Below are 23,236 nucleotides of genomic sequence, written 5' to 3' on the forward strand. Positions count from 1 at the left end.
ACTGGCTGGATGCACAAAAGGGCTGCCAGCCAATTGGTCTAACAACAACAGTGAGAAAGGAGGCATGGGGGACAAAGAACACATACAGGCCTATGGACACAAACTACACAAAATGGCCTCTGGCCACATAGCATGGCATGGTGAACAAAGACAAATGGTGGCTGATGACAAACACACACACAGGCCAGAAAAAGGAGGCATGGTGGTAAAACTGAAGAAAATTAATTCAATGAGGCAAAACACGAAAATGACCTGGGCCTTTACGAGTTTTACAACACATCCTTGTATGACATCACATTTTACCACATATACACTTTTTGCAGGAAAAAATGAAATGCAAACAAAAGCCAACATGTTTAATTTAATGCAATGCCATCCCTGCCCTAAATGAAGTTTTAAAAACTTATACCACAGAAACATTTCTTTCATGCACTGATGACTACTACTACTACTGGGCCTACTGGCTAGATGGCCCGTTGGAAGTTTAGGCCACATTGCAAAATAAATGAATATTGCAAATGTAACAAACATGGAGAAAGGATACTGAACTGTGCAACAGTTTTTCTTTACAAGTGATAAAAAATGAAATACAAAAAAATAACCCACCACAATCACATTTAAAATTCAAATAAATGGAAAAGAAATTACTGGTGCATACCCTATCAAACAAACAACACTGTTATACAAACAAACTACACCCTTACTTGTGTGATATCCCCAAAACAAAGTCCTTAAATCCAAAGGTATGTATCCAGCATACAAAGAGAGTGATCCTTCCACCTCAAAATCCAAGTGAAAAATGACCAGGAGATGGACAAAGCACTGGCAGGAGCCTGCTGGACAGAAACAGGATGTTGGAGTCTCTGGGGCACTTCCTTTCTGTTAAGAAAAGTAAAAAAAGAAAAGGTTTCTCGCACTAAAAACAACTTGACCATTCGGCTGGAGAAGAAAAACCACTTGAAAACCTCTTTTTGAGGCAAACTTAGCTGCTTCTCGAGAAGAAAATCTACTTGAGGTGCATTGCGTGCTGCACTATATTGGTGCTGTCACAGCCGGAAGCCGTGAGAGCAGGCACACAATCTCGGGTGCGGTCGATAGAGGCCTAACAATATTGTGGCGCTTGCTCACTAGTGACAAAAGCAAATCTTGTGCACCCGAATGGTTAAAAAAACAATTAAAAAACTCCAGTGTGAGCTGGATGGTGGAATTTGGGAACTCTGCGCTACTCTGCAAAGTGCGATGGGCCTGAATTCCAAAAACTCCACAAGCGGATCAGAGTTTTCTGCCCAGGACTAGTTGCGGTACATGTTTTCTATAGGTATGTGTCTACAGTATGCAGGGACTTTTATAAGTAACAATATCCCATTCACATATCCTGTATCCGCTAGTCTTCCATTAGGGCCTCATGGTTCAGCAGGGTCACTGCAGATATATAAGTGCAGAGGAACTCCTGAGGAAGCTGAAGCACAGGTTGGAGCTGCTCATTACATGGTGCCAGACATAGCTAATAGGATCAGAGACGGTACTGTGGAAAATGAGATCAAAAACAGTGAAAGGCTGTTTCCTCGTACAGTCTTTGTGAACTCTCAACAGAGTGAGGTAAAATAGAAACACAGACAGAGATCCCTCCAAGACAGTCTGAGGCAGATACAGAGTGAGGTCACAGAGGCATTGCTCTCCAGAACAAGCCAGCATAATGTTGAGCTGGAGTGAATCCTGGTTTGTTTTAATGGGATAACGGGAGTTAGCTCAGCCCTTGGCTTGCAAACCCGTGCCCCAGTCACCTAGTGACTTTTAACCTACTTAGTTTGCTCTGTCTTAGACCATTTATTTAATTAAATCTTTTAAGATGGCTGCCGTGTTTATAGTTAGGTCTTTTTGTTTAGAGTTATGGTATCAGTGTGACCTCGCTAATGCGTCAACTCATGCAACAAAGACAAACAAACTGTAGGTGCTCACATTAGAAATGACTATCCCAAGCATGCAGCGTTATCTATTGTTTTGGAACAACCTACGTCAGGGGTCCAAGTAGATCTGTATAAATACATCACACTTTAGACAGATAATCAGAGGGATTCCGACCAGATACCATTGCTGCTATCGATGCTGCACGTCTCCTTGACGCTGACCCGGACTGTTCTGCCGAAGTCTGAGCTCGAGACCTCATTCAAGATAACCAGGGTTGAGGGCTCCTTCCAGGGACATGGCATTGGCAGATTAGGTTTAACATACCCAGCTCTACTCTAGGTAGAAGGTTAGGCCCATTATGATAGGGTACATGGACATATGATACGCTTTATGTCTTCCTATGCAAATACAAGATGGTGGGGGTCTTCATAATCATGACCCTCGTCCTTACAATTCTATCTCTTGTACTGTTCATTATCCTAATCATAGCAGCCAATACGATTTACTGTGTTGTATTAAATAAAAACTATTGAAACATTACTGCATCTTCGTTATTGCCTGTGTTTGGTTGAGATGTAATATATTTGTGAGAAAGGGGTAATCTCTGTTTAACCACAACACTCCCTGAGATGTCATACTTCTGAGTCCATGCGTAAAGGCTGCCACAAATCACCTTTAACTGTTTGGGTTGTTGGTGAGGTACTGCTAGTGAGCCGGAAGGGTTGGGACTACAGTTGCGACTTGTTGTAGGACAAGCATAGTCACCTACAAACATAAGTACTGTCATCCTGGAACCAGCAGTCTTGCCCAGTGCAAAAGTCCAAACTAGGACAGAGCGAGGCGAAAAAAAACCTTTAACCAGCACTTGGTTTTTACCTAAGACTGCTTTGTGTTTTGGGTTGTTTAAGGCGTCCTGCACTATTCACTGTAATTAGTTCAACACCCTTTCTCCATCACTAAAAGACTGTTTTAGCTATAAAAGTCAAGCTGAGCAATATGAAGATTCTAATGCTTGTCCAGTAATCTCAGTTAGAATAAATGCAAAAGACTCTTTTGGATGAATTAAATTAAAGAAACAAAACCTCAACTCCCTTAAATAATAAATTGTCTAGTTGTTTTCAAAGAGTAAGTACAGAGATGATCTGAAAAGAAAATAGCACATCTGTTTCTGTGAACATCGAGCACCAAATGCATATGCTGGTAAGGTTATCCACTCATACCTAGGCCACTGTCCTCAGTGTATTTTAGGCCATTGAAAAATGGGAAGATTCTACGACTGAGCATAGGAATGAAGAGTCCGAGAAGCTAGAAATGACAACCAATGTACTGTTGGAAATAGTGCAAAAATAAAGGTTTTTCAACCAGTTAGGGACAAGCAAAGGGACACAAAAAGTGAAAGCAAAACAGATGACTGGAGCTATCAATGTAGAGCCTGGAGATTATTTACTCTCTGGATTGACAGATTCCTAACATCCTTAGTGATTCTTTGGCATTATGAAAATAAATTACTTTCATGAGCACCACTAGCACATACAAAGGATTTTCACAAACAATACCTGGATTTTCCCTCTTTTTACAGGCAATCTTTGAAGCTTACTGTTAAGGATAAATCCTCATTTTAATCACTTACCACATGTCTTAGAAATGAGCTAGTTTGGCTCTAAATGAATCCTACTAGGTTGCTGATTTAGGTCACTGAAAATTCAAGGTGTGAGGTACACTACAGTGGAAAAATGACTTAGTCTGACAGCCATGAGCAACCCTAAGCTCCACCATCACCCTAAGTCACACAAAGTCCTACATTGGTATACATCTCTTGTAAGACAGAAGCATACATTCTGCCCCGACCACCCCCATGCACTCTTTTCTGTCAAATTAATCTTTCCACTGAACCATGTCTTTCAGAGAGGGAGAAGATGAACTAGCCTTCTTTGAGCAACCTTTCAGTGGTCAACTGCATAGCATCACACGCCCAGCAGAAACAAATACCTTTGCCACTAGACTCTAACAAACTCACAAAATCAGAATTTCCCCCCACCTTCAGCACTCTGAAAAAAGCAAAAGGGTACAAGCAGCACTATATAAAACTTACAAATAAATAAGGCTATTTTTTTTTTACAATCTACAATCTACAATCACTGAAAACGATATGAAGGAATTCTAAAATGTAATTTCACAAAAAAATTAATTCTTTATTTTTGGAGATATGATCTTCCTGAAATTGTATTGGCCAGTCTTTTATGGTAACAAATGGGAAATGACTAGGAAATATAGGAACACATTTTAAGTGCAGGATTCTCCTGGGTCAGTATGATGGCATACAGTCCCAGATATCACAAAAGAGCTACCATTCAAGACTATCTTTAAATCATACAGGAGAAATACATTCAAGATCATGCATTGCAGCACAATTATTTACCTATAGAGGCTTTGCCTACACTTAATACATTTCATGTATGCATTCCTTACATTTAATTAGCAACATAAGGCACACTGTTTTAGCAAAACACATTAGTCACTCTACAACAGAAAACATACCAAAGTTACACAAATATTGTTTTCGTATTATTCCCAATAAATCGGGAAATATTAACTGTGATTGTACTGTTCCATATTTATATGGGGCTGTGTGATTATGGTGCTGCTCAGATACAAAAAGTAATGCGCTATATCTGAAGATCATGCTATGAAAGTAAACATACCTTGCAACATGGTTAATTACAGGAGCAAAGTTGGTTGGACCATACAGTTGTACATTTTTAAGGCTCTTATAATACGCCTCCATCACACCTTCAATTCCATGGCAATATGGATTTTGAGGATTTCCATTCTGCAACAGCAAAATGTAGCCAATGATTAAATATACACTCACCTTTGAGCAAAAAAAGTACAGTTGTCACTAGTACAGAAGTAACAATGAGTATTGATCTTGCAGTTAAATAAAATTAAAACATGAAATAGTAGAACACTGTTCACCAACTCAAGTCATAGCAATTATTTTGCCTGAACAATGTGGTGTTGAAAGTAGATGCAATCCATGCACTGTGGGAGCCACTAAATAGTATATGCAGTTTTGATATTCTTAATTGTATATTTTGTAGCAGCATAAAGGAACACTGCATTCTGGCCTCTTAGTACAAAACAAATTATGCACTATATTTCCAGCTCTTCTGTTTTGAGCCATCAAACTTTTGTGGAGTGACTTTTTTTTTTCTTTATTTGAAAATCACACAGGAAAGGATTGAATCTTCACTTAAATAAACTCAAATTGGATACTTTGTCAAGCTATGAACGCGACTGTTTCCACCATGTGTTAAAGGGGCAATATAGTAACTTTGACCTCCTCTCTCCTGTGTAATAAATATTAGTTTGGATAGTTGCACCATCTATGTAACTTCAGCTAGTGATGCATTATCGTTCCATAGTATCTGCATGGTGGAGTAAATTCTCTCCTTCCTATCTCCAGATCTCCTGGAGGTTGTGGTGTCAGTCTGAAGTTTCTGTTCAGCCAACCTTTTGTGTAAAAATCTCATTTAGGTGTCCATAAAATTGTTCAATGCTGACTCCAGGGTCCTGCATATTGTTGTGAGATATATCACTTCAATAGGGGAGTCTAGGTTTTGTCACCAATGTGTACTGGGAGGACTTTCTATCAAAGGAGTACAGGAGATCTCTGGTGCTACTGAGGCCCAATAATACCTTACGATGCCACCCACAGCCATCCAGAGTGACCTCTACCACAGAACTTGGCAAGTAAGGCTAGAGGGTGATGTGTTTAGGCATCAGAAGGGACAGGATACCAGAGGGATGCAGGTCCTTTACACTACAACCCAGCAGTGATTGATCATCTGCTTTAAGTACCAGCATGAGTAGACCTGCAGTTAGTAGGGCCAATGAAGGGTCTTGGAAAGAGGCACATAACCTAAGAAGTAATACGTGGTTCACCAGGAAGGAGATCTAACCCAGTGGTCCCCTGATTTAAAAGTGCTAGAGAAGCATAGGCATGAAGAGACTGAACCTTTGAGGTCTCTGACACCAGGAATAAAAGAACATCAGAAGCTCCAGTGTCATAGTATTCAAAAGACCTGACTTGTCGAAGAAGAAAATTGCTTACAGCCCTCCTTAAAATTATCATGAAATATGTCTGGATTTGACAGGCTGCTGTCACATGAAGGAACTTGGAGAACACAATCAGCAGGTCAAAAGTAGATGATCTGATGAGCTGATGGGGACAGGCCTAGCATCAGGGAAAACTGCTGGGTAGGATTTCACAGAAGCAGTTGTGAGACACAATCCTGCTTTGAAAAGAGGAGAGCAGAAAGTAATTAAAGGTCAAGGATTGAAATGCAAGCAAAAAAATACTTGGAAACCTGTGCATTACAGCCATTCCAGATACTGTTCAAATCAGACCTCTGACAATGGTCACTCTCTTACCCTGCTGACAACCACCTGGCAGTTACCTAGCCTGTGACCCTGCGACCTGCCTCTTAATCTCCCTGGACTGAGATAGTGGTTTGAACCAGAGTTCATTTTACCAGAAAAGCAAGCCTAATACTAGATCTGGTAATTTTATTTTGTTTTCTTTCTTTGTGTTAGAGAGGCCTTCAGTTCCTGTATTGATCAGCTCAATAAACACTGTTACGCTAACTCTATGCCAGACACTTCTATTCTAAATTGGGCTAATCCCAGTATGAAAAGTTGGTAGTGTTCTATATATTCAGGTATCCTGCTCTAGACCAATCCAGCCAGTTTACCCAGGCCTCCTGCATATATTTCCAATGCTGCCATTTCCCGAGTCTTCATTTAAGTTTAAGCCTGCATTTGTGGTCCTTTTCCATAGGCAAAGAGGTACAGGACTTTTTTCCCTAAGTGAAACTGGAGTTAAGGTATCCATAAACAACCACCTATACACTATGGGATCTTTGTGGTGTCACAGGCTGCTGGTCAAAGAACTTCTGGTAAGGTGCTACTCTGGCAGTGTATTTGTATTTATTTAAACACATGTTCGGTCAATAAAGACCATTACATGAAAAAAAGCGAGAAAAAGAAAAGAGGAAAAGAAAAAGAAAAGGAAAGCAACAAAAAGCCAAGGAGTCGTAAATACAGTGATAAAATCGATTTGAGTTAAAATGTTTCAGCTAAGTTACGGAATGCTACAATATTGCTTGCAGGGTGATTGTCGAGTTTGACTTGCGTGTTCAGTCTCTTGAAGAAGGTGCCCTAATTTGTTCAAGGATTTAGCCCATCTGCAGTTGTGCTGTATGACATCCCCTTTAAAGCCTGCCAATATCGCTGGTCTGCATCTGCGCAGCCCCCTTTAAAGCCAAACTGGTCGCAGGAGCCTGTTAAGATCTGTTGTGATGCTTTTGCATAGGCATATCTGATGGACCAGCGTTTCCGGAGCCAGCCCACATAATCGACAGGTGTCAGTCATGTTGACTCTTGTCCACCTGGGAAGGTGGGCATATGTTGGAAGGCAGCCCATTCGATATTTCATGAAGGCTGCTTTAATCCATGGATTAACTGCTGCTCCCAGATATAGTTGTGGAATTAGAGAGCCGTATGATGATAAAACGAGCCAGGCATGGCTTTGTTTCGATAAAGCCTCTTTTTACTGAAGATGTGAGAGAGACTTGACGCTTACTTTCATTGCACATTTGACAAGGTGATGTGAGCTGAGTTGGAGTAGTTGATCTTCAAGGCCCAGTATTGTCAAGGAGGTCTCGAGGTAGAGGCAGAAGGCGGAGGTTGGGACCAAAGTCATTTCCACCCAAATAAAGAGAGATTAGTGAGCCTTCTTTTGCTACCTTGAGTTTATGGCTTAGGTTGATAAATGCCCCTTTCCTTGCTAGAGACTGCTTTACCAAGACAAGTTCTAGGCGAACTTGGGCCTGTGAAACATAATTTGGTAAGCTGAACAACCTCTTGAAGAGCTTAGTGATCATTTTGTCCAAGTGGTCGTCCCCAGGCCTCTTAGAACTTTGCTGCCATATGTGATTGTTGGTATTAATTTGGCATGGATAACCTTTAATAATGTAGGTTGAAGAACCAGTTGCTTTTTTAATGTTAAACGCGAATACAAGCGAGGTGGATTTCCGACTGAGGGACTCCAGATGGTGTTTGAAGGAGCCATTGTTGTCCAGAAGAAACCCTAGATATTTATATTTGCGCACTTTTCAACCTTATTGTTACCAAAGTACCACTGATGTTGCAGCCACCCAGTCTCTTAAAGGGCATGATTTTTTATGTATTCAAGTTAATAAGAACATTTTTTCCAGAGAATTCAGCTGTTGCATTAAGTAGCATCTGCAGGCCTATTCTAGTGTGGCTGAAAAGGATAAGATCATCGGCGTACATTAAGCTTGTCATGGCAGTTTGCCCCAACCTTGGTGAATGTGAGTTCACCTTGTCCAGTTCTGCTGGTAGGTCAGCCAAAAATCAATTAAAAAAAAGAGGTGCAAGTACACATCCCTGACGCAGACCCTGAAGAGTGGGAATTTTCCTGGAAAGGTGCGTCCCACCACACAGTTTGACCCTCACCCAAGTATCTGTGTGGAAAATGACTATTGCTTTCAACAACTGGGATGGAATGCCCCAACTTGCTAGTTTAAACCAAAGTTTCACTCTTTCTACTCGATCAAATGCAGCTTTATGGTCTATAAATGAAAGAAAGAGGGACTTCTTGGCATGTTGGCATTGGTCAAACAGTAGTTCGACCGCCATGAGGTTGGCAGTCGTGCCCACCCCTTTTGAAAATCCATTTTGGTTAAACAGGATCAGGTTGTTGACGTTGGCCCAGGTTTTTAGCTTTTCTAAGACAATTCCTGCATAGATTTTTGATTCGACATTTGGAGTGCTATTAATCGGTAATTTGCTGGGTTGTTAGTCGCACCCCCTTTATAGATGGGAGTGATAGTTGAGCCTATCCATGCTTGCGGGATGATGTTGATAGCCAGAATGCAGTTGTAGAGTGCTGAAAGATGTTTTTCCCAGAAATCTGGGTCCTCTTTGTACAGGGCAGCAGGGATACAATTGAGTCCTGCTGCTGCCTCATTCCGGCACTTAATAATTCTTATCCTCACTGTTTCTGAGGGAACCGAAAAGCAGCTGCGTTGTTTTGGAGAGCTGGTGTAGGTACAGGTTGATGCTTTTGCCTCGCTTACAGGGCACTTAGACAAAAGGCCAAAATGGTGTGAGAGATACTGATACCAGGTGGGCTCAGAGATAAGAATCGTGGTGTTGGAGTGTGTTGCAGAGATTAGGCTGTTTATAAGCCTCCAGATCTGCGCATGTCGATTTGTCTTTGATGCATGCAAGAGTTTTGCTGCCAGCGAAGCTGCCTTGTCTCTTCGATGTATCTATAGGTGGTCTCTGTAGGCCTGTCTAGAGGTAGATACCAGCGCTCTCAAGGCTTCATTCCTAGGTTCTTCCTGTAGAGAGCAGAATTTAAGTTCTGTTTAAGTGTCTTTTTATACCTTCTTGATGAGGGGCTTTGTAAACTGTAGGGTTTTGTTCCTTGAAGCTGCTGATGGTAGGATGCCAAAAGCTCTACTACAAACTCATCCCAGGTTGTTTGTGACGCTTGCTTAGGGTCTGCGAGGTTCAATTTAGGAGACCATATTTGCTTGGCTGTCTCTGCCAGCGCAGGAGTGGTCTTGGAGGACCACTTAATCCTCTTCCCATTAGATATATGTATGGCTCGCTGCAGTGCATCCAAAGGTTTGTGATGTTTAATTGGGTGAGTAAAATACAGCTCTTGCGGTAAGTGGTCTCTCTCCCCTCTGCTTGTTACCTGAAATTTCGAAATTCGGCCGAACAGGGGTAGGGATAAAATTGTATAGTCTATTAATGATTGTTCTTTTTGGTTAAAAGATGTAAATGAGTGGAATTGATCCATGCAGTAGCGGCCATTTTGCAGATCGAAGTCCCATTGCTTCAAGATCTTTTATGAGTTGTTTCCCTAGCTTGTCCCCCTTGCAAGTCCCAGGTAGAGCTTGGTCCGGTATCTGCCAAAGAAAGTTCTGCACCATAGTGGCTTTGTCAGAAGATTCAGATCCCAGCAGGTTCATGTTGAAATCACCACTTAGGATCAGTTGGGGGCACGGAACTTTATTGACTAGTTCTTCAATATTCTCTTTCAGCTGCCATACAGCTTCTAGTTTGTATGTTTTTCCCAGTGGGATATAGATGTTCATTAGGGCTAGAGGAAGGGTAGAGGAGCCTTGAGGCACAGTAAGGAGAACTGTCAACAAATTGCTGCACGTTACTGGAGACGTATGATGGCGCCCCTTCATTGTTGAACTGTGATATGTAGTGCCGGGACATGGTAGCTCACAAATCTTGTAATTGCAGGTGAGGATTCTGTCCCTGTCTCTTGCAGCATTATTATCTGGAATGACGCTAGGTAGTTGAGTAGGCAGTTGTCCTCCAGTTTGTCCAGTAGCCCATTGATATTCCAGGAACCTATTGCAAAATTGGACTTGTTCTCTTTGTTGCTGATGTTTAGCCTGTCCCATCATAACTCTGGCAGTGGCATAACTATGGCTTGTAGTTAGTACCACAGCATTTGTGTAGGGGTCCACATGAGTGTAGGGCAAAGTTAGAGAATTGTTTGGCAATTGTATGACTATGGATTGTAGTCAGTACTAATGCCAATCCCATGATTGCAGAACAAAGAGGGAGAACTGGGCATGGGTATATTCAGCACCAGTTAACAATATTTCCAAAACAACCACTTACCACAGTTATGAAAACTCACTCAAATTGATATAACTTATATTGTAAAGTTAGAGTACTGGTGATAAAATGTAAAGAGTAGTACATCAAGTGGGAGGTACAGAAATAAATGTGGTTAGGCTTTATGAAAATATTTAAAGATGCATTTTGTGGTAAAAAACCTAAATTAAAATATTACTGGTCTCGAAAGTGAAATCCTGAAATGTGGAGATGTTAGGCAGAAACCACATTAAAGAAACAATTACCTAAGAAGCGGTTTACTTACCAATGCAAATTCATGACACACTCTTCCATCTGGAGGAAGCTTAGCTCCAAATCCTAAGGCTGGAAACATTTTGTCGCTATCATAGTCCTGAATAATTTCTCCTACTGCCTTCAGGGCCATGCCATATGCATTCAGCTGGTATGGATTCATGTAGTGGAGAGAGGTAGGCTGTGCAGGGTTTCCTGTTGGGATGCAATAGCACATAAATTGCAAATTGTATTTTGATGTCTAACTGTGTAAATGAACGGTACAGAATGTGTTAATTAGTAAGGCATGATTCCAGAACAATGACCTGATTTACTACTAATAATGTTGATTCTAAGTATATAAAACCTTTATCTGCCAATCAGTTGTTTAGAAAGATCATAATATAGAAAATATAAATGTTATAATATCAAACAAATATTAAAGGGCTCCGGTATGATGATGGTGGTGTGCTTGGAACAGTAAAAGCTCTTTTGTTCTGGGTCTACATTATTTACAATCTTAGGCGGCAATGGCAGAGCAAAGCAAGACACCTCCAGGAAACACTCTTTTTACACTTACAAAGGCAAGGCCAGGTGATAACTTTGAGAACAGCACTGGCTGTCAGAGTGTAAAGCAGTACTAAAGGCCTTAGGGTGAAAGTAGTGTATGTTTGCATGTGATCCTTTCATATCTATCTGCCTTTCTTTTTTTAAGATTTAAAGATCCTCAACTGACAGCAACTGTTCATTATGTGCCGATTACGTATCGGACTTCAAGCACTGAACGCAACATTAAACAACATCATCTTAGCAGAAATAAACAGTTGAGAGTAGTTTAAGATTTTTTTTAATTATGTAATTATAATTTATTTGATACATAAAACAGAAATATTCCAGAAAATGTCATCTTGGCAATGAGTTTTAGGAACAGGAAACAAAAGAGATGGTGAGAAGAAACAAAATGAAGTTCTTTAGTCATCAAGATTCTATTTCAGTATTTAGTTTACTAAGTCAGTGGTTCTTACTTAAACTGTGGTCCGATGACCCCTAAGGGTTCGCAAGGCTTATGCAGGCGGTCCACATCTATGTTACAAAACTAAATATTATTAAAATTAATACATTACATTTTTTAAAGTATATAGAAATAAAGACAAAAACTTGAAAATGTGAAAACCTTTTTCTATATTTGTGAATTCAACTAAATATTTTGATATTTAAGCATTTGTTTGGTATATACTTGTTTTTGGTATTTTTGTGGATTGCTATGAATTTCCCATCATAGAAACTGCATAGGCTGGGGGTTCCCAGCTTTCAATAATGACTCAGTGAGGGTCCCTAGATTCCAGTAATGATCCACTGGGGGTCCACAGAAGTCAAAAGGTTATGAACCACTGCACTACCTCTTAAAGTTTCTATACTGTATCGTTTGATTTTTATAATAAAAGGAATTCATTAACAACGTCCATTTCCTTTATGTGTAAAATGTATACGTGCTTTATATGTAAGATTTCCACTTCATTAGGAGTGTATCTGATAATGTAAACCTTACAATTAAAAATGACAAAGATCTTAATTCAATTTTATAATGTTTATTTACAGAGTGATAAAAATCTAATTATGTACACCCTGAAATTATTCTTACACTGTCACAGTGCCGGACAAGACATTTTGACCCATGTGCATCAGTGGTGGCATCTACAAATGACCACTTATTTCCGAAAAGTTTGTGATCATAGAGGGACTCCAACGTACCAAGTTCTTTGAGGGGAACTGGGCAGTCAACAATCTGCAGGCAGGGAAAAGTACAGATGAGAACCAACTTCTTCTTCTAAAGTATTCTACTTACTCAGCACATTCTTTATTTTTGAAAGATTCCCCAGCAATACCAAACAATAACATGCAGAATATGCTGAGTCAGAGAATGCTTCAAGATTGTGGAAGCAGGGGAGAAATAGTTCTCACAGATTAGTACGACTGAACAAGGCAGAGGGACATAGATAAAATCTCAGTTTCATCCAGTACTTTAAAAAACATGTGCTTCTTCAGTGCCTCCTTTGCACAACTGAATGTTAGGGGGGTGCACTAGAATTTGAGGAACTTATACTCTTTTGGGTCTTTTTGTGTAGCAGCCTTTCACTTACCGACTTGGGAGCTCCAATATTTTCAGCATCCTCCTATATCTTGATGGAATGGGACAAGAATACTACAAAGTAAGAAGAGACTGGAGCAGCTGTGCTTTGCCTAACACTACAAGTCATCACAAACCCCTCAGACTAACAAGAGCAGGCTAACACTGCTTTCCTTGCTCGACTTTGCACTATAAAATACTAGTGTTACTGTGCCTATTAGATGACTGTTAACATTTAAAAAATTAAATACAGGAGTCAGAAGTATGAGGAACAATTCTTTTATTCAGCTACTCAGTCTCCTCAGCTGCGCTTATCAACTGTTATTTCATCAGCATTCTAAGTTAAGATATATGTGAATGTACCATCAAACAATACTAGAGGAGATATGGAATGTACCAAGTGGTACAGGATAAATCATACATTAATAAAATAAATGATGTGAATATTTTAATGATAATAACTTTGGCAATTTATAACATGTCTCACTCCATATACAGAAAATATTATTTATTCCTACTACAAAAGTTATAAGTCATTTAGGGGAAACAACAGAAGGATAAAATCATGAATTTATGCTATACACAGACTATGCCTACCTAGTTTAGCATTACTCCAAAATTGTCCATTGTCCACCTGTACAACATTTCAATAAGTTTTAATTATCTGATGCGGAGGGTAACCTTTACTCCATGTTTATAGTCATATGATTTATTGTATTTATTTTGGGGCTGACATACTTTTTCCTGGGTCCTGACAGAGTCTACCTTTACTCTTTTGCCTCCTCCTAACCAAACGGAAATCATTTTGGTGTTAGGTACTCTGCCTTTACGTGCTACAAAAGGAGACATTCCCATAACCAGGTTAAGTGAGGTGTGGTATGAGCATAAGCATTCACGGAGAGATTTCCCCTATCTTCCTTAGCTATAGCAGTACAGTGCTGTTCTCTGATGTTTGATAGTCATAGTATGTAGGAACCCCTTCATTTCTTGGAAAATGAACTGTACACCATTGTCTGTAACAATGGTGGTAAGTATAACTTCCTTACTGAATGCATCCTTCAATAATTCTATTTAGATTGCAGCAGTGGTGTGATGCATTAGCTTTGTGTAAATCCAAAGTGAAGTATAGTCAATTAAGACTAACATACATTTTTTTAAGATCCAATACCCTCCACAGCCCAATAATGTATGTGGCTATGTTATTCCAAGGTATAAGGGTGCTCCATGTATGCTTTTACTCTGGTCACTGCGAGCACAACTTATACAGTCTTTTACTTTTTGCTCCAAAATAGAGTTCATTCTGGGAAACCAAAAATTCTCTCTTGATTTGTTTTTAGTTATAGTTCTACCTAAGTGACCTTCACGAGCTAAGCCAACAAGTTTACTTTTCAAATCTTCAGGTGGAATGTCTCTTCAGTTATGGCCTGTTCTTCCTTCTTGAATGTGTAATTCATGTCTCACCTCCCAATAGTCTCTTAATCCTTCTAAAATGTATTCCTTTAATTGCTTAAAGATGATATCCTTTTCCATACAACTATTCCATTCTTTTTTCAGATAATGCAGGCATAGATATTGAAAATATTGGGCTATCAAGCAACTCTTCCAGCACTTCTTGTTCTGTGGGTGCCCTTGAAAGATAGTCAGCAACTTTATTTTCTTCTTCTGGCACATTTTCTATTTTAAAACAATAGTTTTCAAGACCAAGAGTCCATTTTGCTATGTGAGGTGTGTTATGTTCAGCTCCATTAATTGAAAACATGTACTTCTGTGGCTTATGGTCAGTGTGAATGGTAAACTTAATACCCCATAAAATTTATTGTGAAATGTTTTATCACCCAATAGCAGGCTAAGGCTTCCTTCTCAATCCCTGAATAATTACTTTCAGCTTTAGTTAGACATCTAGGAGCAAAGGCAATTATTTTCAATTCTTAATTTTTTGGGAGAAAGCGTGGCCCCTAACCCTTTGTTACTGGCATCGGTAGTCAAAATGTTTTTTTGTGCGGTCAAATGTGCCTTAAGCAGGTGAATTAATCATCTCTTCTTTTATGTTGTCAATCAATTGTTTATGTTTTTCCCACATGAATTCCTTAATTTTCTTTAATAGATTACGTAGTTTATCACATTTATCAAAATAAGGTTTTACATATTTTGACATGGACTCAGTAAGAGCCATGAAGGATCTCCATTTATCCTTATTCTTTTGGTAAGGTGCCTATTTCACTGCTTGTATTAAATTGTTTTTTGATTTAAAAGACCTTCCTTGGAAATTATGTATCCCAAGTACTCAACTGAGGCAGCTACTATTTGCCATTTATTTCTCTTTACTATGACACCTGCATCCATTGAACACTTCACACAAGATTCTGCCATGCTCATCTATGGATGGTCCATAGACTATTATATCATCTTGAAAACAGAGTGCGTTACGTAAGTCATCTAATATTGTCTGCATTATCATTTGAAATACAGCAGCCACCGAAGCAAGTCCAAATGGCATTCTTAAAAACACATAAGCTTCCATAGGAGCTATGAATGAAGTTAATGGTCTAGAGTCTGGATGGACATCTATTTGGTGATAAGAAATCAACAAATCAGTGACATTGAAATATTTAGCCTCTCACATATACTTAGCATTTCATTTATGTGAGGAAGTGGGTGTTTTTCAACCCAAATGTTTTCATTCAAACTGAGTAAATCTATGCATAAGTGAGTAGCTTCTCCACTGGCCATGGACACAATGACTATAGGAGCTTACCACTTTGAGAAATTAATTGGCTGGATAACACTCGCCTCACACAACTTATTTAATGCTTTTTTAAAAGGCTCTTTTAACATGTTGGGAACAGGATGCAATTTGTATACTACAGGTTTAGCACTGTGTTTCAAACTAATTTTGTGCTGATAGTCTTTTCAATTGTCACGTTTGTTGGAGAAGAAGTCTGGAAATTCATCACAGATGTCCATACAACTTATAGCTTGGTCTACAAGGGGTATTTGTTCCTTATTACTAGGATAGAGAGTTATTCCTAACTCTTTTTGATGTTGCCATCCTAATAAATTGGAACCCCTTCCATCTATATAAATCTTCCCAATAGTGGACTGTCTTTGAAACACACATGCATTTTTACCATCAACACCAAAGGTATAGGTTCTTTTGTGTATCCTTCATGAGATAGGCCTGTTTTTTATAGTAACATCGTATCTTTTGTCAAACATTTTTCAAATTCTTCCTGATTCAACGATGTAAAAGAGGAACCTGAATCAACATACATATTCACAAAATTCCAGTTCTGATCTACTTTACATTTAGGATAATTCAATTGGACATTCACTTTTGTGCCAGTTACTTGAAAAACTCATTTTTGTGATCATCTGATGCTGCATTTTTAACAACTTTTGCTTGCATAATTTCACCATCTTTACATACACAGACAAAATGTCCTCTCCTATTACATTTCTTACAAGTCACATTCCTAGCTTGACATGGTCTGTTATTAGCTAAATGATTACTTCTACCACATCTAAAACATTTTGATTTGATCCCTTCTTTCTTCACACTACATTTACTTTCCTCTTTACTTGTTACTTTATAACTGTCACCTTCAAGATTCTCCTGCTGTATTTTTGCAATCAATTCACTTGGTGCCTTCAACTCCTTAATACAGTTCACAGTATGTTCTATAGATTGTGCAATGTCTATTACTTCTCTTTGCATAAGATTTTTTGCAAGCAATTTTTCTTGAATATGGGGATTATTTCTGCAGCTTACTAACTGGTCTCATACAAATCACTTTTCAATAACCAACACTGCACAATTGTGTCAAACTTCTTAGTGCTGCGAAACAGTAACACTTTTCTGTTTTACTTGCATTCTGTAAAAAAAATAATGAAACTCGGAAACTACATTTACTTTAGCCCTAAAATGAGCTTCTAGTTTCGTTGAAGTGATTTTGTATACATCATATTCCGCTTCATCACATTTCCTTTCAACTTCTGGTTCAGTTAATGTCTCATATTTTACAACCATGGACTCCGAAATTGTACAACAGTATGTACTGTTTACGCACAGTACTGAACCTTTCGCCTCCTATTGCAATTAAATAAGATTCAAATAACTTCACTTAATCCTTCCAATGTCTTTCAGGGTCTGCTATTTCATTTAAGGAGAAAGGAGGTTGATTCATGCTCCCTGCAGCTATATTTATACTGAAAAGATCACAAGCTCAGTACGAACTGAATGTTTCTAATTTAACTTATAGCTGGTTATCAATACTAATTAACAATTTGCACAGTTAACTATGACTGTCTATTCCAATTTCTATTTGACAATATATTTAAATGCAGTCTGTTAAATCATTCAAAGCTGTTTGTAAGAACCTAGATATGAAATGTTCACTCATAAGGTGTGTGTATCACAGTCAATTTCTCCGATGGTAAAACACATTTTTAAATGGTGTGTGTGTCCCCAGAAAACTTTGAATGCCAAAGCGGTTGATTTTTCCCAATGTCTGCAGTTTGGAATGTTTAACAAATGAAGAAATTAAAGACTAGACTTGTTGACTCAGCAATAATATTTACAAACTTAAGCACACTATTATGGGACACTTTGGTATAAATTATCACCCATGCTAAGCTCTAGGCAGATAATAAAAGTTACCTCAATGGATGTTCCCAAATGGATGCGCAGATACTTACATAAAGTGCTCCCTAAAACACATCTATAGTTTCTGTGCACAGTTCTTTGCACAGTTCTCTGAATGGCGACACTGTGTGCAGGTTGTGTTATTTTATGAAAATATTCCAGCCGTACACTTGTGTTTACAGGATCTGCGTTGCAGGGCCGATACGATGGAGGATTTACACAGGCCGCAGCTTCCCCCCACAGTAGAAAAATATACTTCCTGGCATGACCTTCATACTATAATACTGGCAATATGCTGCTGGTCCACCATAAATGATGCTTGAACGCGCTCCTGAACTACAGTGGCGGCTTGCAGATGGAGGTCCACTGAAGATCAAAGCTCCTTTTCCCTTCCTAGCCACACATTTGAAACCACACCGATAGGAGGTAGGAGTTCCATCAGACGAAGGGAGAGCCGAAAATTGAGGATTTGAAGGGGAGGCTCTGTTATTTATAATGAGTGATATTGACCTGAAATGTGCAACGTTAAGGCATTGGAGAGAGTAATAAAAGGGGAGATAGATGCAGTGCCCCTTTTCACAAACCTTGTCGCCAGTGTTAAAATGCAAATAATTAAATATGGGAGTCAGAAGCATGAGGAAGGAATCTTCTTTTATTATGCCGTCCACTCTCCTCAGCTGCGCTCATCAACTGTTATTTCATGAACATTCTAAGTTAATGTACCATTAAACTACTAGGGGAGATGTGGAATGTTCCAAGTGGTACAGGATAAATTATACACTAATAAAATAAAGGAGGTGTATAATTTTACTGATAATACCTTTAATAATTTATAAAAGTGACAAGCTCAACCCCATTGCACAATGTTTGACAGTTAACAATGGGTAGTAAGCATATAATATAAGCATATATTCATTCAGGGTTGGAACAACTATGGTGGGTGACAGATTGATGGGTGTTTTATGTATAATGAGGCAGTAAATAACTTAATATCCTACATATACTACATAAAACTCTTTTGTCAGGTTAAAAGTAGTAAGAATTTAGTTTCAGTGACAGTGAGGGTGGTGAGAAGTTAAACTCATGCACTGTTTTGAGATCCAAGTTAGAGGAGATGTTCTTTGATGGGCTGTCTTGAACAGGTTGAGTCTCTCAATATCTCCCAGGTGAGAGTAAAATTCAACAGAGAGGACTCAGCAAGTTGGAAGCACAGGTTACACAGCGCATTGAGGACTGGTGTGACAGAGAAACTGATTGTGGCAAAATACATATTACAAGCAATGATGGAGTGCTTGAGGTAATGGGCTAGCTTTGTCACTCAATAACCATGGACTACATTAAACGGTAGAGTTAGGAGTTTTAACAGAGCCCTATGTTTGCTCTTGTTGGCAAAAGGTAGAGGTGGATGATGAACAAGTTACTTACCTTCGGTAACACTTTATCTGATAGAGAATATACCTAGCTGCAGATTCCTTTTTTCAAAAAATTTCCCAGGTGTCAGACCTGATCCACAAACTTTTAGTGAGCCGTAACCTTGCTCGTCATCCGATGGCTTTGTCGCTGTTACCTATATAGGTGTCATCCAGGCACATGGATGTCAGCTACTTTTCACGACTATAAACACCAAGAGCACAGAGCAATGAAGTGAACTGACAACAGTGTGTCCAAACTAGGGTCCTGAACATGATTAACCCTCTTTACCACGTAATGAAATGCTATGCTGAAGGTAAGTAAATTATTCATCTGAAAGAGACTTCTAACTGCAGATGTCTTACCTTTAAATAGATACCCAAGCCATATCCTTCTGGCGGTGGGCTGCGGACAAGTTTACTAAATTAGAAAGTCCTGCAGGACTGAACAGAGGAAATGCCTATCCCTCAGGACCTGACTGTCCATGCTTTAGTGTTTGGGGAACATGTGCAAGGATGCCCACGTTGCTGCCTGGCAGATGTCCACAACTGGACTCCACAAGCTAATGCCGTGGTTGCAGCTTTTCCTCAGGAGGCTGCTTTTTAGCCAGGATGTAGCAGATCTTGATACAGAGAATGACCTAGTGGAAAATGGTTAGTTTATGTATCCCGCTGACCTTTAGCTCCTACAAGCCTACAAAGAGTTGGTCATCCACTCTTAACTCTTTTGTAGGATCAAGGTAGAAATACAATGCTTTTTTAGGGTCCAGATGGTGGAGTCGCTCCTCTTCTTTAGAGGGATGTGGAGGAGCATAAAAGGTGGGCAGGGTGACAGATTATCCCAAATGGATTGAGGTCACCACTTTCAGGAGCAAAGAGGCCTGGGTGCGAAGCACCACTTTGTCGGGGAAAAAAGAAAGATAGGGAGGCTTGGATGTTAAAGCCTGCAGCTCACTCATCCTCCGGGAAGATATTATTGCAACTCGAAAGGCTGCCTTGATGTTAATGAGTCAGTGGGCACAACTGTGCAATGGCTCAAAGGGAACACAAATTAGGTATGTAAGAACTAAATTAAAATCCCATTGAGGCATGATAAAGGGCATAGGGGAAGCATATGTACAAGCTCTTTGAGAAACTTTTTTACAATAGGGGATTTAAAGAGAGTTAGTCAGGCAGCCGCAGGAAGGCAGACAGAGCACAGTGATAACCCTTGAGAGTGCCCAGAGCAGAGCTCTGCCAGCAAGGGTAATAATGATGACAAAAATATCAGAAAGAGAGGCAGAAGAAGGTCGATTGCCAGTTGTATACCTTTTTAGTGGAGGAACGGCTGACTACCAAGATAATGTTACAGACTACGGAAGGAAGGTCAGAAGCTATCAACTGCTGTCGCTCAATCTCCACACAAGGAGGTGGAGAATTGACAGGTGCAGGTGGAGAACTCTCCCTTGCTGCTGCAACAGAAGATCCCCTGAAGGGGCAGTCTGATCAGAGGATTGATGCTCATTTTCAGAAGCTCAGCATACCAGACACTTCATGCCCAGTCCAGAGCCACAAGGATAACTATGCCCTGGTAGTTCCTGATCTTCTTGAGGAATCTGGACAGAAGTGTATGGGCTTAAAGGTGTATAGGAGGCCTGAACTACAATCGAGATGCAAAGTGTCTCCAAGTGATATCCGCTTTGGAAACTCCAACACACAAAACTACTGATATTTCACGTTCTCTTCTGAGGCATACAGATCTACAAAAGATCTCCCCACTGCTGCAAGAGCAGTTGTGCCACCACTGAATGGAGATGCCACTCATGATCTGCTAAGCAGGGACAGCTGAGTTAATCGGCACAGGTGTTCAGAGAACCTGCCAGATGTTTAACCACCAGGGTTATGCCCTGCTGTTTCAGCCATGTCCAGAGACAGATATGCAGGATCTCTTGACAAAGTGTTCATGACCACACCACACCCTGCTTTTTGCAGTACCACATGGCAGTGGTTTTTGTCAGTGAACACCTGCACTAACTTCCCTTAAATACTTTCAGTGCTTACTGGATCACACAGAGCTCCAGGAGGTTGATATTGAGTCCAGATTCCGCCGGAGTCCAGAGTCCTCTGATCTCCACGTCTCTCAGGACTGACGCATCTGTCATTATTGTCAGGTCTGGTTGGAGAGGGGAGAGGAGTCTGCCTTTGACCCAATCACAGTTCATCAGCCACCACTGCAGGTCTTTTGCAGGTTCCTCCATGATCTGGATTATGTCAGAGAGATTCCCCTGATGCTTCACCCAGTGGAACTTTAGGTCCCAATGCAGAGCCGGCATATGCCATCTGGCATGATCCACCAGCAGGATGCAGGAGGCCATATGGCCCAGCAGCCTCAGAGTCAGTCTGACGAAAATCCAGGACAGAGGCTTGAACATCGGTATCATAGCCTCAATATCCTGAACTTGCAGCTCGTGAGGATAAGCCCGAAACTACACTGTCCAGAACAGTTCCAATGAAAGGGGGCATCAGAGAAGGAATCGGGTGTGATTTTGGCATGTTTATAGAGAACACCAGTAAATGCAGGAGGTCCGCCATAGTCTGAAGATGGGAGGAGACAGCCTGGTCTTCGAGGTAGGGAAGGACTGAAACTCCTGACCTGGGCAGATGAGCTGTGACCACCGTCATCACCTTGGTAAACACCAGAGGGGCGCTGGTAAGGCCAAAGGGGAACACGAACTGCAAGCGCTTGTGGCCTACCCTGAACCGCAGGTAATGCCTGCAGGTAGACAGTATGGGGGGATGTGGAAATCCGCATCCTACAAGACTAATGCTACCAACCAGTTTCCTTGGTCTAGGACAGACAACAACTACTGCCTACTTCTGATATTGGAACCCTCTATATAGCTCCCTTCGCCAAGACAGCTGTAACAGTCTCGGGCTACGACATATGATCCTCCTTCAGCCGTTCATGTGTTGGCAGTATTAAGGGAGGGAAAGATTAGAACGGGACGGAGTAGGCCTTCTGAATGATCTGCACCAACCATTTGTCTGATGTAATGGACTCTCAGTTGAGGAGATGATGTTGGATTCTTCCTCCAACTGGGCACCCATGGTCTTGAAGAATCAAACTAGGAGGGCTTAGAAGTAGCAGCTGGTGGGAGATTGGTGGTGGATGACTTTTGGCTACCAGGCCCATGGGGTCCACATCCTCACATGGCTTGGGAAGCTTGCACAGGATGGTGGCTGGCATAGGGCTGGTGTGGTCGCACACCACTCCTATAGAAATGAAAGGGGCAGAAGGTAGACTGGGGGTGATGTGTCACTTAGAGGCCCAAGGACTTGGCCGCAGCCTGCGAGTCCTTAAACGCTCTAGCGCAGTCTGCGTTTTCTCTGAAGAGACAAGTCCCATCGAAGGGCATGTCCATGAGGTTGGCCTGGACCTCCCCCGAAAGGCCAAATGTTCTCAGCCAGGTGTGGCACCTCAAAGTCACTCAACTAAAATGCTCTGCCCAGGGGGTCAGTCATGTCCAATCTACACATGATGGTGAACTTTGCTGCACCTCTCTCATCTATCACTGCTTGGGAGAGGATGGTCCAGGCCTCCACCAGGACCTGTGGCAGCACTTGCGTAACCGTATCCCACAGGGTATGGGACTAACAGCCCTAAAGGCATGCAGTGCTCACTGATCGGAATGCTAGGCCGGTGGAAGAAAACATTTTCTTTCCAAAGCTATCCAGCCTCTTCAGTTCCCTTCCTGGGAATGCAGTAGGGAAAACTCCACAGGAAGTGGAAGCCTGGACCATCAAGCTTTACAGGGTGGGGTGTTGAGTGAGGAAATTTGTATCCCCTTGTACAACTGCCCTGTTCACAGGATCCCCTGTGCTGGGCTTGGACCAAGTTCCCAGAAGGAAATCTGTAAGTGCTTTGTTAAAAGGGAACAGGGGTTCAGAAGAGGAAGCTCTCGGCTGTAGCATTCTTTCAAAATGTTGATCTTGACTGTCACAGAGGACCTCAAGGTCCAAGACCTCAGCCGCCCTCTTCACCACCATAGGTATGTAGCTCCCCCCTCAATAGCCACGGTAGGTGAAGAAAGTATGTCAGTATCTTCAGATGTGTCCAAACCACTGGCATCACCCAGTTCCTCAACCCAGTTCATGCCATGACCTTTGGCCTGGTATTTTAAAGGGGCCTATGACACCTCCGAT

At 40.8% G+C, this 23,236-nt stretch overlaps 1 protein-coding gene across 1 annotated transcript in view; it reads right to left on the minus strand.

The window, feature by feature from the left end:
- The window catches only part of CPNE8 (copine 8), a 934,223-nt gene that overhangs the window by 138,420 nt on the left and 772,567 nt on the right, over positions 1–23,236 (minus strand). Inside the window, exons 15-16 of the mRNA XM_069229743.1 lie at positions 10,910–11,091; positions 4,611–4,738 (exon numbers count right to left, since the gene is read on the minus strand). Of these exons, the coding sequence (XP_069085844.1) occupies positions 4,611–4,738; positions 10,910–11,091 (310 nt within the window). The remainder of the gene's footprint in view (positions 1–4,610; positions 4,739–10,909; positions 11,092–23,236) is intronic.

The sequence above is a fragment of the Pleurodeles waltl genome, chromosome 4_1 (genome assembly GCF_031143425.1).
Source record: "Pleurodeles waltl isolate 20211129_DDA chromosome 4_1, aPleWal1.hap1.20221129, whole genome shotgun sequence".
Classification (NCBI taxonomy): Eukaryota; Metazoa; Chordata; class Amphibia; order Caudata; family Salamandridae; genus Pleurodeles; species Pleurodeles waltl.